The sequence below is a fragment of the Topomyia yanbarensis genome, chromosome 1 (assembly GCF_030247195.1).
Source record: "Topomyia yanbarensis strain Yona2022 chromosome 1, ASM3024719v1, whole genome shotgun sequence".
Classification (NCBI taxonomy): Eukaryota; Metazoa; Arthropoda; class Insecta; order Diptera; family Culicidae; genus Topomyia; species Topomyia yanbarensis.
Window position 1 is genome coordinate 159,207,349 of NC_080670.1, and position 21,279 is coordinate 159,228,627.

Below are 21,279 nucleotides of genomic sequence, written 5' to 3' on the forward strand. Positions count from 1 at the left end.
AAGTTGTGTTCATAATTGCACCAATTTGTTGTATCCAAAAAGCGGAACGTTCACAAGTAAACGCAATACTTTCCTTTCCATGAATCTCTTCGTATCACTTTGAAGATAAATGTTGCATGTCCATTTTATTACATTGCAAGAACGACTCTGAGTGGTGTGGTTCCTGCGTGTTAAGGAATTTATTAAACAAAAAAATGTCGCCTCTGGCAGATTGCAATGGTCCATAGAAACTCGTTTGAAGTTAAGTTAAATTCACCGTTTAATGGCCGGATGTTGATATTAACATTGAAATCAGTTTTCTTTCTTCGGCTATCACTGCTAACTACAGAGCTGACGTACGCAGATCATAACCAGTAGGTTCAACGCGCTCCAACCTAGTTCAATGGCTACAATTACAACAAGTGACCTTACGACTGTTGAGCTTGGCACAAAAAATGCCACGCACGGTATTAAATATCGGTTTTGCATATACTCTACCCGATTGATTGATTTCTACATACTCCAGGCTACTCAAGAGGAAATTTGATTCAATGGATGAAGTCGTGGATATCGTTTATTTCACGAATCCATCGTTGAGTGAGGCTGAATCTCGCGTTAGACATGGCTTATTTGCGTCCGGCGAAAGATGAATCTCCATGTGTGCGTAAAGCGAGAAAATTAAATCATCAATCAGTGTATTTTTGAAATAGCAGATTAACCGACAAACAATCGCGTTGATTCAGCTTTCCAGACGACTGACGGCTCTGTCTGTCGGGTATGATCATCAAGTTCAAATGTATTTTTCTTGCGGTACAAATGAATTCGCGGATAGGGTTGTGGAAGTCGGTTTGTTTTTACATTTCTTATAAAAGAAATGTATAGAATTCGCTCAAACTTTCAAGATTTTTTCCGAGGCCCGGAGGGCCGAGTCTTATATACCAATCGACTCAGCTCGACGATTTGGGACAATGTCTGTGTGTGTGTGTGTATGTAACGGACAAATTCTCATTCGTGTTTCTCAGCAATGGCTGAACCGATCTTATCCAAACCAATTTTAAATGAAAGAACTAAAAAACAGTATGAACGCTATTAATTTGTTTTTGATTCTGATGTTTAGTTTCCAAGATATGAATGTTTGAATGCGTAAAAATGGCGTTTTTTGCAGTTTTTTTGAATTATCTGCCGAAATTGACAATATAGATTAACAATTTATATGTTTTTAGACAGCTTTAACGAATACCTTTCGAACAAGCTATAGATTGTTGAAATCGGACTATTATCAAAAGAGATATTTAACATTAAATGCGAACGAAAGATTTTTATCATTTCCCATTGCCAGAAATATGACCAAAAACATGTAATCTATTATTAACGCCAAAACGGCTTATTTTAGGTCAATAGTATCTTCGGAGAATTTAATGGAGGAAATATGCCCTTTCTTTTGGTTTTGTGCTTTTGCTGATTAATCCCCCTATGAGTGAGATATTTTCACAAATTTTCTTGGAAGTGATTATATCGAAATGATGCCTTCTACAAATTTGTAGCTCTTACTTTTGCGAATAACTTTACTGAAGACTTCAAATATCTATTTTGAATACTTTAAAAGTTATGGCTTGTTGTTTGTGGATTACTCTTTGTCGCCTAGTTATTGTTCAATATAGTAATAATCCATTGAAATAAGCCAAACATTATTTCGATAAAACGAATTTTGTATTTCATTTTTCTATCTACAACCGCTAGAAATAATAACCGAACACTTCCAAGTTGTCTGGAAGGAACTTGATAACTTATCAGTGCAAAAATGTTCATTTGTGCGAACCTTCTGACTGCAATTTTTCTAACTAATGACCATCGGATCGATCTGAAACATATCGGAAAATGAAAAGCCAAATAAATAACTCCAAGCAACGGCGTAGCCCAGAGAAGGTTTTGGGGTTTAGCACCATACAACCCCCCCCCCCACCACACCCAAAAAAAATATTGGATTGAAGTTGAAAATTTATTGATGCAGACTGATTTAATTCAATTTTACAATAACAATTATCTGATCCGTAGATTGATAACCTGTTGTTGTAAACATCATGAGGACTTTTGATAAATTGTCGGAATGGGGTCCTGATATGTACCTGATCTATTGGTCTTCATTTCACAGTTGTCTAATAGCATCAATATCAAATTCCTGCCTGAAAACATTCCAATAGAAAATTCCAGAGTTCTGTAATCAATCATAGTCCTCAGATTTCTTTTCAAATTGATCTCGTTTTTGTAGAGATGTACTGTAATAAGGGTCTTTATTTAATAGGAAGAGAAGTTAAAATTGATTTAATGTCTATGAAACATAGAACTGCTCACCAAAAAAATGCATAACTTTCAACATTTGCCAAAAATGTTTTTGCCTTTCTCATTCACTCTAAAATTCGTCAATCTAATCCTGACCCGGAGGGCCGGATTGTCATATGCCAATCGACTGAGTTCGTCGAGATCGGAAAATGTCTGTGTGTGTATGTATGTGTGTATGTGGAAAAAATGTGACCTCTGTTTCTCAGAGATGGCTGGACCGATTTGCACAAAGTTAGTCTCAAATGAAAGGTACAACCTTCCCATCGGCTGCTATTGAATTTTTTATTGATTGGACTTCCGGTTCCGGAGTTACGAGTTGAAGAGTGCAACCACACAGCAAATTCCCATATAAACTGAAATGAAAAATTTTCAAAATCAAATTTGTATTTTGACTTTTTTTGGACTTTGGTACATTTTTGTCTTTCTCATATAGAAAGGTTATGCAATCACTCTAAAAATCGTCAATCATACCGGCCCGGAGGGAGTATGCAGTGAGGGGTAGCTACTTTAAAATTAAAACTAGTTTAAAATTTCTTAACAAGTTGAAAATTTTCGGCAGGATCTGGAGCTCCCGAACCTTTCTCCATGATCGTGGCTGTCGATCCATTGTATGTATGTGCAAATTGTACTGAACATGTAATATTCATTTCCACCATTGTATTGAACATAACCAGCCATGGAATCGTAGTCTGGACAAATGAGACAAGCACAATTGCACCACTAGGTGGATTAAGACAGGTTTTTTTGGGAATGCGTCGAGTTGAGACGAAAACGTAATATGATTAATAACGAGGATAACACTTTCCGAATGTAGAGAGAAATTTATGAAAAATGACGATTTCCATTCGATTCTAGCAGGTTCTGATCGATTTTGATGAGCATTTGATTTTTGTTGTATGACCAATTATATGTATAGGTCAAATGTTTAAAATCAGTAATTTAAGGTCAAGATAGCATCATTTTGAAAACGCCAACTTCGGAGGTTTAGTATTTTCGATGAGTTTTACAAACGTTAAACAGCGCATCATTTGATAAAATAATTTTGACGGTATATCGTCCAAGAAGTATTTATGGTGATTTTTCTCAGATTTTTCATGACTACAAAAGTCTCAACAAATTCGCTAGACACGAACTCTGTTACTATTTTCTGAAAAATTAATTCTGCATAATTTTAAAACTTCAAAAATTACGGTTTCGGAATTATGCCGTTTGGACAGTATGATCGATTTTCACCAAACCGAATTTCTGGCTACGCCGCTGACTTCAAGTAAGTAGAAACAAAGTCGTTCTACACTCGTTCACAAGAAACTTCTTCGAATGCTGAATATCTATTATAATACATTGAAACCCTGATTTTATCAGCCAAATATGAACATATGTTTGATGGGCTCTAGCAGACGAACAAGACTGAATTCGAGTAAATCCTTTCTTGAGCATGTTTTCCTTATCATGAAGATGGAAATATGCAAAAATAAAAAGTTCATCATAATCAGAAATAATTATCAGACTACATCAAGGGACGGGAAGAATATTTTAACAGCTTCAGTTTATTATAAAGAAAAAAATTGCCCGATTTAGTCAATGTCCCCATTTTGTCAGCCTAAAATACACCATGAGACTGATAAAAATGGGTCTTTATTGTATGTATTATTCACTGTGTTTCACATTAATAGGTACATTTCATTTTTGGGGATTTTTTATTGTATCGAACTACAACAATTTTTAGGTAATTTTCAAGGGGTTTTTTATAGACTTCTTCCAAAATTTGGCGAACCTATTCCAATTCGTATACCAATTAATTGGTATACTTAAGGGTTAATATGTTGCAGATAGAGAAAATACTGAAATTTTCAGCTTTTTTCTTACACAATATTACGAAAGATTATTAAACAATTTTTCTTAATAAGTTTGTGAAAATTATAAACTATTTGAAATTTTTTAATAGTATGATTTTTTTTATTTAACCGTGATTTTTTAATAAATAGTGACCATCGCTTCACAACGTAGTCTATTTTTCATGGCTTGCGGCGAGCACGATCTCTCGAATTTCTGAACTGAAAATTATGGAATAGAAATTAATTTTTAGTATTCTTTACTTTACTCGCCGCGCAGATAGCTCTGAATTAGACCCGCTGATGCCCTAAGACGATTTCGCTAGATTTTCAGTGCACTGTGCACACAGTGCTTTAACGCAAGTGACGGAAGGTTATCGAAAAGATTCGTGAAAATGAAAATTCCAGTAATGATGATGATTTTCCCAAACGGTTCGTTTTCGAGAGGTTTTTATTTGTTCTTTGGCATTAGGATTAGCGATAATAATTCAAATCAAGGATACTACTGGGAAGTCACCTTTAGAAAAAGTCGATGTCGAAGTAAAATTTGGAACTATGCACGCATGCACTTCAGAGATAGCGTGATATCCGGAGCTGCGATTTCATTTCAACCCTTTTTTGTGAAAATGGCGATACTTACAAATGTAAACATAAGGCTTTTTCATACATGCGAATGAGGGCTTTGAAACGCAACCAATTAACCTAAAAATTTTGATTCTACGATATTGCTTTCTTAAACTACAGCAAAAAATACAACGGGCGAAACTGTATTTTTGTTTGTTTATTTAAAGTTTCGCCCTCCACGCTCCATGCAAACAAACAGGGCGATACTTTTTTTGCTAGCAGTGTAGAAGCGAAACTGTCATTTTCGTATTTTTTTAGGATTATCAAGCTGATATCAGCTGTAAATAGTAACAATGATCGCTATTGAAAAAAACCCGGACGAAATCGGTGGTGTAGAACTGTAGTTATTGTAAAAAAACGTAAGAACGATACTTCAATGCTGATAGGTGGGACCGAAAATGTAAACAATCGCCAAAGGGTAAAGTATAAACTTCAAATCGATTCAAAAAAATGCGATTTTTTTGGCTCAGTACAATATATAACCCCTTTAGGAAAATTCAGTTTTCCCACCACAATTTAGATATTTTATTAACAGAGCATTAACAATAATTCGTAGCTATGTCTATTTTATGGGCCATTTTTTCGCTTCCCATTGATTTGATTTGAGATTTCTAGCACTGATGTTGTCCTATGCTGATTTGAGCGATTTTCTGAGTCCTGCCACTATCCCATGTAGTATGTGTTATCAAAAACATCGCGAAGCATCAAGTTCTAAATGTTCTCAAACGATATAATATCCGAAGAGAGTGATAAGAGTTATAAGAAATGTCTCATCACACTGTTAGGTGGATTAAAAGCGTTTTTTTATACTTCTTTAGAATTATCTCTCTCCACATTTGATATCGCCAGACTAATCGAGAGGAACAACTTTCCGCTGTTTATCCTATCGAGTGCCCTTAATGAAGTTGTGCATTATTAATGTTTTCTCGCCGACACTTACCCGGAGGATATTACATATAACGTCAACTCGGAAGACTACAACTTGAATCAGATTGTTCCTTGTCATATTTTCGACCTCCTAGGTATGGTTCTGACATGAACAATCATACAGAAAGTTTCTCCATAGATTGAGGCGTTTTCAGATGAAAAACAAACTACCTTTTCCCCTTGTAATGTTAGGTTCATACGGTAGTGGAAAGACATTCGAATGAAACCTATCTGGTGCTTAGAGTGTGCGGAATGCGGTTTTCGGTATGAAAAAAATGGAAGCCAGAGATACCGCAGACTTAGTCAAACCAGACACACCGGACTTGTATTGCTCCCCTTCTTTTGCATTCAGATTCACAGTGCAGTTTTCTCTACCACCCAGTACCTTTTTTCTAAACTGCTTTTCAATGAAACCGTCACGGAAAGGCTTTATGCTGCACTGTGGGTGAATATTATTTTAAAGAAGTTTTATAATCAAAAATAATAAAACTTACTTTTCAATGTTTATAGAAATAACCAAGAAGTCCGAATTTGCGATTTGTTGTGTCCACATATATAAGAAAATATTTAAAATTTTGGGAGCGGAAAGTGCATCATGATCAAGAGCAACTATTCTAGTGGTGTTTTATTGTATTGGTGTGAGAAGAATATCCAAGAGTTAGCAGGATACTTATGTGGTCGAAGCGACGAAAATTATTTAATCCCATTTCAACCTATACCTAATACCACTATTCTAGCGACAATTCTTCAACATAACAGAGCTTTTGTGCTCCGACACCACTATCCCTTTTCAAAGTAGCTAACCACAGGGCATACTTGGTGGTGAGTGAACGTTTCCGATGTATCAAAACAACTATCAGTGAATGCAGAGGCTTGTGGATAGTGGTGTCTTCGGTGACATATTACTGTCCCTCTTAGACGGGGCGAGCCGGAACACCTTTCCGAAATGTTGATGCCTACTCTGCTTTACTGGCCACTACTACTACTAAGCTTCTGGAAGGGCAGCCATAGAGAGAACGTGTCACGCAATAATCCAGCCATAAAATCTCCACACAATTGTGGTTGGGTGACGCGTGATGCACAACGCGAGACATCCTTCGTGGCAGGTGCCTTATTTGTCATGATAGTCGGAATATTGGAGTATTATAGTACTATAGTGTTCAGTCAGAATAAGACTATATGTATAGGTTCTATGCTATAGTCGACTCAAGGATAAGAAAGGTGCCGGCTAAATCTATAGCCCGTTCGTGAGGGGATGAGTCACATTTGTCTCCATTTGAACGCCTCCAGACACTTTTATGTTTGTCTGTCGGTTTTCATACAGACGTGAGCAAGAAAGGTACGGTTCAAACGAAAAGCAATAGATGTGCAATCAAAGGAAGGAAGGAAGTAGGCAAGGCCTCATCACGACTGGTCGGTCACACTGCTGATGGGCTGGTTGTTGTTTTGTGTATTTTATGCACTTTTCGTATTGCCCGGAAAACGGAAATGATGTGTTCTTATTTATGGAACAATGTCAGGTTAGCTCATCTACTGTGAAGATTGATTTTGTACCTAAACCTTTATGAAACTGTCAAGCTCAGTCGTCACGCTTTGGATTTTTACTAAGAAATGAAGAAAAATAAACAGCTAGATATTATTTTTAGGATCGATATTGATGTTGGGTGTTGCCATATTCGGGAGGTGCCGCATTATTTCATCAATTGCTAAACCTACAATCGAAGGAATGCGTAAAAATTAAACGTTTGCTTCAGTTTCTTTTCTTCAATACCGTAAATCAAATTAACCGTTATATGTCCAGCAGGGTTCAAAATCTATTAAACTATTCTTTCCGAAGCAGGCAATTGATACTTAGCGACAACTTATAACATCTCTAAGCATAGCTTTTGTCAAAATACAATTGATAATAGAGTAAGCGGGGTCCGTATGAAGGATTTCTGTATTTTTTACCCCATAACAGGAATACAGGGTACTCGGGTACCCGAAAAACCGAACTATTGATGACTGAAATTTTTTAAACAAATTTGGATACTTTTGTGTGTTTTCTAACCAGACATTCATTCAATGTTAGACTCTGTGAAACTGAACCGGATGAGTTCATCTGCTTGCCGGGAATTCGACTTTAAAGAGACCTGGAGCATACCTCCAGAAATTCCTACTCCCGGGACCTACCCAGATCCATTCGGTTCATTTTCATAGAGTCTAAAAGTATATTGATTTCTTTTTTTTTCGAGAGTTATCCTACTGGAGCTGTAGAGCTAGATTCTCGGAAGGGCTCCCCGTCGGATTCACATACTGCAATTTGCAGGCGAGACAGGAGAATGGCGCCCACTAAAACACTGCTTTAGGCCAATTGTAGCGGGCCATGATTCTGAATGTGATATTCATTGTACGGTTCAGGTATGTGCGGGCGTAGGGACTCGCGATAGCGCGTATCATCGCGAAGAGCTCGAGCATTTGTACGTTAACGAGTTCGATCGCGTGTGTGTTTGTATGTCGCGTGTGCTAACGTGCATGTAACTTCGCGTGTATAAATTCTATTTTATAACCGTATGCCTTCTGCATATTCGCGTGTGTTCTAGAATGATCGCACGCGGACCGTGAATCCAATACTTATTTTTTCGTGTACGGTTCAGATTGTAGAAGAAAGTGGGTTCTTCCACATCACTAGAGATCCCAGTCATGTCGCAGTAGAACGTGTGGTCTAGTGGATATGAGCTTTATTTTTTGATTGGTCCAACTGGATGTATGGAACCAAGTTGCTAGAATGAAGAGTAAAGATTTCCGGACGTGACCGATTCATGATCTCGCGCGTTTACAGGTTCGCGTTTGAGACCGCGTTTGTAACTTCGTATGTACTAAATGTTCACATAATTACCGGAGTGTTATGAAATACGCGCGATCGCGGGTATAGGTGTGCGTGGATGATCTCGAAAGGCTTAACCGTTCGTACGTCGTCGTGTTTGTCGCGTGTGCTCGCGTGTATGTGACTTCGCGTGTATAAATTCGATTTTGAAACCCTGCGGCCGTCATTCATTTAGTTTTCTGTGTACGGATCACATTCTGACAGAGAGTGAGTTACCCCATATCACATATCATGTCGCCATAGAACGGTTTGTCTAGTGGATATAGGAGTTATATTTTCTTATTTTTAAAATTTTATTTAATTTTTTTATTAATTAATATGGACCTAGACTGTTGGTACCGAGGATAGAGACATCCGGACGATCCCGACTCATGATGGCGCGAGCGCGGGAGTTTGTAGGTTGAGCTTGAGATCGCGTTAGTAAGTTTATGAGTGCTGAGAAGTTCACCTTATTACAGGGGTGTAATCATGTTTGAGAGTTCATGGGCGTAGGTTGCTTGGAAAATCGCGAGAGGCTCCAACGTTTGTCGCTGACGTGATTTTGTAACATATTTGCGTGTGTTTCTGAATGGTCGCACGAACCGTGAGTCTGATATCAAATTTTCGGTGTGCGGTTAAAACTCTGACATAGAGTGTGATCCCTAATATCGATAGGGTTCCCGGTTATTTCGCCATGAGACGTGTTGTCTGATAGATATGAGCGTATTTTCTTAATTGGTCCAGCTGAAGGTATGGACGTAGGCTTCTAAGATCAAGGACAGACTTCCGGACTTGACCGATTCGTAATCGCGTGCGCGAGGGTATTTTTGTAGGTTCCCGCTTGAGACCGCGTTTGAGAATATGTGAGTGTTAAGACGTTCACTGTCACCATCTTTGCAAACCCAGCTGAAGGTGGGTGTAGAATGGTAGTATAGGACTCGAAAAGAAGAAATAAAAGACAATATATGAGAGACGTAATAGATTAGACAGGTACAAGATACAGCTGAAGTTATGATCATCACATGAAAGACATACATTAGTACTTCAAACACTACTAATACTTGAATAGCCAACCACCACACATATCACATCCTTTCTCAATTATATATTTGTTACTGGTTGATTGTTGGTTATGAGCGGGTAAATAGAGGAAAGGTATAGAACAGAAAAAAGGCTCATATCAGCCCTCCCGGCCTCCTCGATACACCACTATCGAGGCGTATTGTAATCAACATCTTGAAGCGGGCTTCTTATATAAATAAAATCCTGAATAGTCATAATGATTGGTGGTTTATTAACATAAGAACTAATTAACCTCTAGTAATAGAACTTGTTGCAAATGTAAACTACAAAGAGCGAAGGTCCTTATATTTAGATAACTCTATTGAATCTATTGTGGCTTGATGATGTTTACAATACCGTCAATCCCATCAACCTGCGAGAGTTGTCTAAAAATATATTGATTTTTTGAATCCAAAATATCTTAAAGTGTGCTAATGGATTAATTAGTGGCATAGTAATGAGTTTCACAATTTGCATGTACTCGGGTACCCTGTCGGCCCCTTGAGGTGTTTTTGTGTCACGTATAAGGGGTACAAAACTATGTGTTGTGACACACCGTTCATTAACGCTCCTTACACACTACTTTGATTTCAGTTCTGTCGAAGATACCTTATGCTAAAAACAAAGTGTGCGTGATATAAATTTAACAATACTATTATGTTTGGCGTAGTCATTCCAAATACACTGGAACCTCTATTTGCAAACCAAACCGGAGGTTCGTGAATTGAATTAGTTCGTAAAAAAGTGATGGGTATATTGAATGGGTATTTTTAAAATAGGCTCGACGAGAAGCTAATGAAAATCGTTGAATGACGGCATTTGAAAGAGCAATTATCGACTTGTGATTGAGTAAAAGTTGCTATAATCGTATCATCACTGTATCTGTTCCTACTATCTACTATAAATCTACTATATGTATACGAAAATATCCATCCACATATTTTATCTAAATCCGGAAGTCGCTATCTTGGATTGTGAAAAGGCTTCAAATACTGATTCCCTTCAGCTACTGGTTAATCGCAATCCGAAAATACCCACATTGATTAGGTTATAGAGAATTTATCCAAACCGGAAGTCGCCATATTGGATTTTAAAATGGCATCAGGCATCGATTTCCGTAATTCATTGGTCAACGCCATTCCAAAAATACCCATGATGTGGAGGATATAGAGAATTGATCTAAACCGGAAGTCACCATCTGCTTTATAAAATGGCTTCCAGTATAGATTTCCGTCTACTCGTCAATCATATTCTGAAAATACCCATATTGTTAAAGTTATAGACAATTTATCTAAATCGGAATTCGACATCTTGGATTTTGAACTGACTTTGGACGTCGATTTTCGTCATGTACTCACCAAATCCGTTCCGAAAATACTCATTGTTGAAGTTATAGAGAATTTATCTAAATCGGAAGTTCAAAATGGCTTCATACATCGATTTCCGTCATGTACTTATCATCCCCATTCCGAAAATACTCAACTTTTATTAGTAGGATGATAAGAAAATAATATTTCAAATTGTATACAACTTCATACGGTACTGTACGTAGTTGAACATTTTTACGAACTTTTACGAAGAATTCATTATTTAGACTTTAGATCGAATAGAGTTCGTAGATTGAGGTTTCAGTGTATGTCATATCAATTCTTTGGACTTTTTTGCTAACTACATAGGAAAAATTAATTTCACCGGTGGTTGAGTGGCAAGCGTGACTACCACGCATTCCAGTTGATGTGGGTTCAATCCCAGCCGAGGTCGTTGAGATTTTTCAGAGGTGAAAAAATCTGTGGTCACGTCTTCCTTCGAAAGGAAAGTACAGTTGTTGGTCCCCGGTCCATGAGTTGATGGATCGATATCTAGTCCATATAGTGAAGTCACCTCTCTGGTGTCGGTAAAGAAGAAGTAGAATCCAACTTGTATACTTACTAACAAATATCCTCCTCCCGCGATACTTGTGGAGTGCGTAGTAGTATATACGGACTAAGAAAAACAAATGTAATTGATGGTTCCGGACCATTAACCAGTTTGGGGAAACATTCATTTAAGTTATTGTGCACATTGCGGTACAACGGGCGATTCATGTAACGGTCGTCAAAAACATCTGTTTCATTTTTTCTTATCAGGTTTAAAAATATCCTGAAAGAATCGACGAAAAATCTTTATCACGCAGCTTGCCACGGCGTATGAAGATTCTCTTTCTCTGCGGCGTGTCGTCGTTATTCTGTAGATATTCCCAATTATCTAAATTCGGAAAAAACACAAAAATGTTATTGTTATCAGCGTACAGCAAGTGAATTTCCAGTGGGAAATGGTTGAGAATATTATTAACTATTTGTATACCAATAATTAATATTATTAACTATTGGTCTAAGATGCTTTCCTACACCATTTCGTTTTTGTTATAGATCTAAGATTAATCATTCTAAGATGACGAAGCATACCTTATATGCGTTCCAAATACAAAATTTTTTCTCGTACTTATCACATAAATCACTTACGAAAGCAAACTAAACTGATTTGATGAATGACTGATTTAAACGGTGCAAGGAACGTAGAAATTGAATTTTCCCTTTTTTACGTGCCAATTTGCTGGAATCTCTCCTTCGCATAAATAACACCAACTCAACAATTCCGTAACACTCTGTTGAATTTTAATAACGACAGATAGACACAGATCCAGACTGAATAAACGGCATCGTTTTTGTGGTCGAAAAAATACAGAATGCTGGACAAAATGAATCTAATGAACAACCGACACCGTTACAGCTGGGACACTTTCCGATAGATCCAGCCACCCGGTTCCAACAGATTCAAACAAAATAACCAAAAAAAAGGCTCTCGACGTGCGGACAAATGTTTCCTGAGGCAAGAGGCTGTTGCTGCTTCATGTGGACACTTCCTGTCGCGGTGACTGCAAGAAATAGCAAAAGGATTTGAAAAAGTTCAAACTGAAGTTGAGCTCGTCCTCGATCCACAGGATGACATCTCTATCGTGTGAAGCAATGGAACCGGCACATTTTGCCTACCAGGGGGTGATGCGCAATTCACGGGACGGTCAGTGTTAGAACTAAGTTCCCTGTTTGTAAGTTGTAGTTGCTGACTCGATACTGTGTAACTCTTGGAGAATGTTTTGAGGATTTAGGAGGTTCTCAATATTAACAAATGTAACGTTAATCGTGAACACTCCCGCAGAATAAAGCGAAACACGCTGCTGCTGTGATATTGAGAAAACGAAGACCAACTTTAAAAAAATAAAACTTTTAATCATGCGGTCCTTCTAGTCGTTTATAGGTTGATGGCGTTCGTGGCAAATGCATTTCCGTTCTGCTAAGTTCTATCTTTACTCAGAGGTGAGTCTGCTTCATTGAACATGCATGAACTGGGTTTAAAATGAGAATGCTGCACATTTTTCCGAGCTAGTTCAGTGCATATTAATTTCCAACAGCGAGAAAGGAATGATATTGTAGAACTTTTTAGCAGAAAAAACATAATTATAAGCACAACAAAATCCATTTTTAATTCGTTTTATGTTATATAGGTGCATTAGTTTTACGTGGGATTGAAGTTCCTGATCAATACTTTTGATGATGTGAAATAATTGGAAGTCGCCGGCACAATAAAGTTTACGGACCTCAATAGGATTGTGAATATCGTTAAGATAAAGAAGGAAAACAAATGATACAAGATAACTTCCTTGTGCCCCCCGGAAGTAGCCAGAAAAAATGTTCGACGTTCAACTGCTTATTTTCACAGGAATTAGACGATGGAGTAGATGTAATGGTAGGCAAAGCAGTCATTAAATTAGAGATTTTCAAGTTTGGTAGCAGCGATACGGTGGTTGATTGTATGAAAGGCCGCAGAAAAATCGGAGTATATAGCTTGAATTGCATATCTCTGTTGCATACCAGGTGGTCGATGTATACAGAACAACGTTACGGTAAGTTAAGCGATTTGACTACCATATCCCAAGATACGTGCAGACTAATATCTGAGCCAAACTCTGAGTGCTTTCGATGTCAACGAAACAATAATTACTAGAGCTTGTTCTCGGCTTAAATCGTCCTTCAAGTCGGGACCTAACGATTTCCCTTCCGTACTTTTGTAAAGGCACATCTACGTTTTAGTGACTCCGCTTCGTCACATCCTTACAGAATCTATTACCAGTGGCATTTTTGCATCTTGCAAGAAGTTCGCAAACATGTTCCCAATCCATAAAAAGGGTCACTGCAAATAGTACCAAAGTGACGATCACGTCTGGGCGTTCGACTGCGATTAATCTGCTGTGCCTATCATCCGACATAACAGAGAGTATAGAACGTCACGCTCCAACTGATGTTACTTACACTGACCTATCTGCCACTTTTGGCAAAGTGAACCATGATATAACAATTGCTAAAATGGAAAGATATGGAATGAACGGGAGTTTGTTGCAGTTGTATCGATCCTATCTTATAGATCAAGAAACAGTGATTGTCATTGTAGGTTGTCATTGTAGATTGTCGCATTAATTTCATCGTCAGGAGTACCCTAAGGAAGTCACTTGAGAGCGTTGATGTTTCTGCTTCACTTCAACGACGTTCATCTAGTTCTGAAGACTTCACGCCTGTCCTTCGCAGACGATATCAAGATGTTCCTTCTCATCCGCTCTATTGAATAATGTAGATTTACTGATTGGTGTAGCTCGAACCGCATGGGTGCAAACCCGAAGAAGTGCTCGGTGATCTCACTCTCACAAAAAAGACCTGATTGGTGTAACTACCTGAGCAAAGTGGAACATCAAAATTACAACAAGTCGAAATCATATTTTGATAATAGCATCAAATTGAAATCTTATTTTGCTATCAGTTTTAGATTTTTTAAATATGATATCAAATTTTGATCCCTTTTTGCTATCCTTGTTTCTTAGAAGAATTTTCTATGTTTAGATTTCTTTGGTGAAACATTATCAAAAAAAATTACAACATCTCAATGAGCTTTCAATTTACTCTCACTGATAGCAGAATTAGTTTTCTGTTTGATGTCATAGGACAATTTTGTTGCTCTTCATTTTGATCTTTTAACCGTTAAAACGATAAAGACGACAACAACCTGAGTAATCATTTGCCGAACATCACAACATCAAGTTTAGCTTTCAATATGTTGTCAGACTCTGCTCGGGTACCGTCTACTGGATGCAGAAATTGAACGCGTTAGTCATGTGAAGGATCTAGGAGTTCAACAGCACGTCTCCTATACAATTAGCAAAGCGTACCGAATGCTGGGATGCATCTTCAGGATTGCCAAAAATTTTACGGGTATTTTTTGATTCAAATCGCTGTACTGATCTTTGTCACGGATAAACCTGAAGAACTGATGTGAAGTTTGGAGCCCAAACTATAATAACGGTGTTGATAGAATTGAATCCGCGCAAGGACGCTTTTTACGAATTGCGCTTCGTAGATTGCCGTGGAAAGATATTATGTCCGTCTAACAAGTTACGAAAGCCGGTATCAGCTGATTCATTTCGAACCCCTGCTTGTTCGAAGGAATACAGCAAGGGCTGTTGCTGATACTTTGCGAGGTCATCTGAAGAGCAAAAGAGCGGCATCTCGGACCCAACGCCAGGGCATACTTGAAATTCAGCTCCCAAAGAAAGAGCGTTCTGCTTTTTCCGTGGTGTGTGATCATTGTATGCATGAAACTGGCGCGCCTGTGCATCATTGGAAGGATGTCTAGTGGTAGTCATGGAATGTATTTCCATCGAAGAATTGGAGCTGACATGAAACGTAGGAACTACTACGGTGCCATAAAGAAAACAGACGAATTTTTCTTATGTTCCATGTTTTTACGTTCATTAGATGACAAAGAGGCAATCCTAGCAACGCTCGCTGCTTGGTCGAATTGTACGGACCAATCATGGCGCAGATATTTAATTCTTTCACAAAATCCATTAGTTTTGTTATTTTTAGTGATTGTACATTGTACATTTTACGGAATTAGTTATAAAATGGTTGTGCACAGTTTTGAAACAAGCCCCTGTATTGAAACCATAGTAGTATACTACTTCAAAATGTGACGTATTATATGTACTAAAGTTGTTTTAAACATTATATTCAGCTAAAGCCTACCAATTTATCTTAAAAAAATAAGTTTGTGGAAATCGTGTACTGATTCATCATGTACCGTTTGGCCCCGTGCAAAACTGGCTCTGGTATTGCTTCGTAAACGGTCAAATAACTCTTCTTAATGAAATAGGATCAATACTGAAACTTGTAGCCAATAAAACTAAATTTTCGTAAATCACATTTAGTAATAATTTAATGTATATAATGACATCTGGCGGTGAAAATGCGAGGGGGTAGGTTCTCTTCATGAAAATTGTCGAAGCATCTCACACAAATTTCAAGCACGTTGTGAGTCGATTGTGATTATTTTTTTCTTATCACTCTAGTCAATACTTACCCAAAGCGTGGCACTGAAGTATCTTGGTTCGGCCTTCGTTCACCATCGAACCAGACGAGGATGGTTGCGTCGTGAAGCGTGGCGCTTGCATTTGAGGTTCTGTTGAAAAGAGAAGGAAAAAAAGATATCATTAGCGCACATACAAACGGTCAATTAATACAGGAAGTAGATTTTGGTAAAAAGTACCATAGTATTAAGTATCTTCGAATACGGCAAGTAGGTATCTGCTAATATCAAATATAGATTTATACATCAACATTTTTTAAATCTATTGTTTATGTTTTGGATGCCATATGTCATTTAATCATTAGAGTTTGGTTCAGTTATACTATATCATTGAAGCCAAGATAATTATTTGATACAATTCTTACAGAAAACATGTATTGAATTTATTTAATACACTAATAGTTTCCTATTTATACAAGAAACTTTATAAAAACATCTATTTAAAAATCATCATAGTTAATATGATAAATTTGGAAACTAATTTGTATTGACAGCTCCTTGTCAAAACTTCTTGTTCTATGAAATGAAGAAAATATAACTCAAAAGAAAATTAAAGCGCAATCGAATAAGAAAATTTGGTTTGAAACTAGGGTTGCCACCTCTGGAGAGGCTTTGACCCGGAGATTTTCACTGATCTGGGGGTGGTAAATTTTGAGTGGAACGAGATAGAAATTGGAATCAAAGCGATTGCTAGGCATTTTAGAGCACTTTAATCGCTTTTTATTACTACGTTAAAATTTAAAGCTGTAAATTTTTGACGTTTGAGAACGGTTTTATCGGTTTAATGTGGTGTAGGGGAGAGAGGGTAACAATGAAACACATTTTTTCTACAATTTAATTTTGATGATAATACATGTTATTTGTGTAATCAAAAGTGATACATAGTGCCACTATGTTGTTAACTAATACATATATTTTTTCCAGCTGGTAAAATTCACGGGAAATAACATTTTTTGGATAATAAACAGTTGGTGGTAAAATGTATCAGTGTGCCCCATGCGTAGGAACTATGAAACACGTCTATAGTGAAATATTCTACTTATAAATTTTATTCTTTTGTTTTGACGAAGAATGATCCTAACGCTTTGAATTAAAGTTATATTGAGGCGAAAATCGTTTGTTTACGAAAGAATCCACTATATCATCGCGTAACATCGAACCACCATATATGCATATTAGCTGCAATCCTGAAATAAGAGACAATTTCTACAAAATTTGGCCAAATTTACTAATTTTGCACTATATGAGTAGTATTTAGTGTGGAAAATCGGAACCCATTGACATTTTGAGACAGACCACAAAAACAAACAAAAATCACTGTTCCCCATACGCCATCGTTTCACAGTTACCCAATGGGTCTATTCATGAAAATTGTGAAATCACACAGAACCATGAGTAGTTACCAAAAAACTTTGTTCGCGGCAAATGTTGAGCATAAAATTTGCAATAAATAGCAATAGACTAAACATTTATTCAATGAATGGTAATTCATAAAGATGGAATAATGTTTATCATTGCAAATTTACTCTGGCTATCACAAAACAAACAAATATCCATTAAAAGAGATAGAGTTATCAGATCTCTTCCAAAATATAGCAACACGTGTAAAGAATTAGAAATTGTGAAATATGAGGGAATTAGACGATTCCGATCATGCATTGTGATTTTATTGCGAATGTTTCATAGTTCCTGCTGATCCACTGTTACCCTCTCTCCCCTAGTATTTCACTTCCCCGACTAAGTGCCAAGAATACAAAATCACCAGCTACTCTCACTGTGGAGGTCGAACGAGCATTGCTCTCCTCCACAACTAACAGGAGAAGGAAAGCAAAGGAGGCAGAGCTGCGACATCACACTATGTGGTGTCGGTTATGCGTCACCAACAAATTTTAATTTCGCAACAAAGGGGCAAGACTCACCTCCCTAGCCCAGTTAAGGATCGCTGCTGGAGTAGCAACAACACCGCAAGAACTCGTTTGATGTTGACCTAGTCAGTTGGATTAGAAAAAATCTGCCAGATCTTAGTGCAGCTGGTGATAAGCACCACTAAGAGTGAAATGATTTGGTAAAATTGCAGTAAAATAACTTTTTTACACCATTTTGAGCGACTTAGTGGAATGCAACATTTCAATTGTAGCACATAGCGAAATATTACTTTCCTTAACCCTCCGGAAGTCGCGCATATGGCTTACCGAACGAGCAGCCGCTGGTCCCCTAAGACGATTTCGCTAGATTTTCAGAGCAGCGTGCACTCAGTGCACTAGCGCGACTTCCGGAAGGTTAATTTATAGTAAATTTTGTTTTTCATTTTCATTGCTTTGTGAAAGAAATTAGCAATATTTGGTAAACTCTTCGCCACCTTGAAACGAAGGGTTAGTCGGGAAAAATAAATCTGAACTAGAGTAATAGTTAATTTAGACTTTTTAAATATTTTGTAAAGAATCAAAATTCCAAAAAAATTGAACCTATGCTTCTCCCCACCAAACCCGGAGAAATTGATGTAAAACCCGGAGACCCGGAGATCGCTCCCGAAAACCGGAGTCTCCGGGTCAAACCCGGAGGGGTGGCAACCCTATTTGAAACTGTGAAAGTTAGATTCTATTTTTTCGGTATAAGTAAACTGGTCAATTCTGACTATAAAATCCGTACATCATTCAGTAACAAAGCGTAATCGTTCACCGCGCTCAGGTACACAGTTCGCTCAGTGTACGGATTTTTTTTGCCGGAGCTGGTCAGATTAGGATATATGTCTATGGAAAATGCATTCCGGAAAGTTTCTATCAGTTCTTGAAAACATGTGTATTATGTATATCTATTTAATCAATACAGCCCCTCTTTCAAAAATACCTCGTTTTACGATACAGTACTGCTGCAAAGCCGCAATATTTTTTTTGCGCTTTTCTGTAGTTCAACACTCAACGCGCCATAACTAGGGCAGCTCTCATGATCATCAGCCTCATCATCGTTCGACATCATAAAGCAGCGTTGAGCATGTTATCATCGTATGCGAAGGCAATATAAATTATACGCCAAATACCATATCCTCTTCTTTGGAGTCGGCTGAGAAGGAAAACAAGAGGCGCAAAATAGTGCACACGTCCGATGCTGTGGTATAATTTATCCAATTTAACGGTTTTTAAGTGGCGTTGTTTTTATGGTAGGTTTTTTAGGCTCTGAATTTATCCTCTAAATAATTGTCAAAGTATGACAAAGACAAAGAAGTTTTAATTTCATGCAAAGAAAATGCTTTCTTATCTTTAAAAATAGCGAATCGCTCGCTCTGCGGATACTATTAAGTTAAACAAATAAAGTTATCCGTGACTAAAACATAATCCTATGTCTATACACCCCCCAACAAACGGGAATCCGAATTGCACCAGGCTGCTAATTAACGTCTATAAAGAGCTGCAAATTGTTGTTAAACATATTGGCACAGCGGTCAAGCGGCAGCAAATGTTGTACCTAGTCGTAATTCCTATATTTGGCACAATATACGCCCGGTAAACGCAAGTCAGCAGGACCATCCAGTCCACCCCGGTCGTGCTAGCTTTTCATCGGATTATATTTACCAGCTAAATGCTGGTGTGTTAGCCCGAGCTGCAAACAAGATAAAGAACTAATTACATGTTGCTTACTCAGCATTTGTCGATGTACTGTTAGACGTACATATTGAAACATACCGTGTAAATTGCTTTTAAATCAGTTTTTGCATATTAGCTTTCATACATCTGTATACTAATCATATTTTGGCCTATGCGCTTATGAACAATTGTCATCCCAACTGAAGGTCACTGAAATACTTCACACGTTGCATAATGGACATTGAACTTCTGCAATCATAATTTCTAGAATTGCTTTATTGTAAACAAACAATAGTAAGGAATGGATTCCTTCAAAATATCCCACAACATCATTGAGAACACAGATCATATCATATTCACACCAATCACGCCGTATAATGTCCAACCACAATCACGGCGACAACCGACAATGATTTACATTGGCCCCGACTGCGGGTAACCAGTGCAACCACTGATCAGATAGCGTATAAATACAATTGAATTGCTTCAATGTCACCATGGCACCCGGCGGCAGTCAAGAACCTATAGCGCAACATGCAACACTATATCCAACCCATCGAACATCCACACCATCCGGAACCTTAATCAGATGCCATCAATTAACATACAGCATAACAAAGCGCGTGCGAGACTCGACCGTTTGGATTGGCCAGCCGCTGGCCTGCATGAAAATTGACCATCCCGTCCAAACCAAAGGGTCTGCAGTTCAGCAGTGAATAAATAACTGTGTCAACGGTCAATTCTGCACTAATTAATCACTGAGAAGCGTCTCATCAACACTAGCGCCACCCTGGCCCTGTGTGGAGGGGGCATAGGCCACCCACCAGAACGGATGACTCAATTCAGGTCTCATTCAAAAAACATTATGCATTTCGAATCTGGGTCCGCGGCCTGCAGCCCGGCCAACATTAAGTAAATAATTGTGTGTAATTCTCACATTTCTTCTTCTGTGCTTTCCCAGCACCACAACCCGAGCGTTCGCCAGCAAACAGCGAGCGTCACAATAGCTATAGCAGAACAATTTGCGAAACTCCGTCATGGTCTGATGAAGATGGACGATGCCGCATGCACAATTCTTTGTAAGGTTCTCACCATTTTCGGCCGATCAAGTGTAGTCGGCGTCCATCCATCGTAAAATGGTACATTCGTTGCGTTGATTCTATCTGTCTACGTAGTGGGAATTTGCAGTTTTTGATTCGGCGGTTATTTTCGCAGCATTAGAGGCCATTGTGGAAGGGTTGCTGCATTTATAAGTACGTGCCGAGTATGGTGAATACAAAATGTGTAACTAGCTAAATACTCGATCATTTCGTAGATTAAAATCTTGTATTAGTGTGCGGCGCACCATGATATAACCGTCTAAGATATGTTTGGTGCAGACTGAGTATTCGATTGCATTGGGAACATTTCAGAAAAAAAAGATGAAAAGATCGGTAATTTCTAATTTTGTGGAATTTTGTCTCAATCAGACAATCATAACAAAATGATATTAAAACGATAGATTATTATTATAACTTTCTGTTATTTTAACTACTTCCGAGACCCGATTTATAACATAGATTGCTTCACAAATGTAATTCTGTTATTTCATTCTGTTCGGGATACGTGCCCTAGTTTGGTGCTATATATCAAATCAAAA

General features: G+C 37.9%; 1 protein-coding gene across 11 annotated transcripts in view; it reads right to left on the reverse strand.

The window, feature by feature from the left end:
* Positions 1-21,279, reverse strand: part of LOC131679090 (protein sidekick) — a 245,334-nt gene that overhangs the window by 35,984 nt on the left and 188,071 nt on the right. For all 11 annotated transcript variants that reach the window (XM_058959731.1, XM_058959723.1, XM_058959714.1 and 8 more), the window contains one exon: positions 16,054-16,152. In XM_058959731.1, the coding sequence (XP_058815714.1) occupies positions 16,054-16,152 (99 nt within the window). The remainder of the gene's footprint in view (positions 1-16,053; positions 16,153-21,279) is intronic.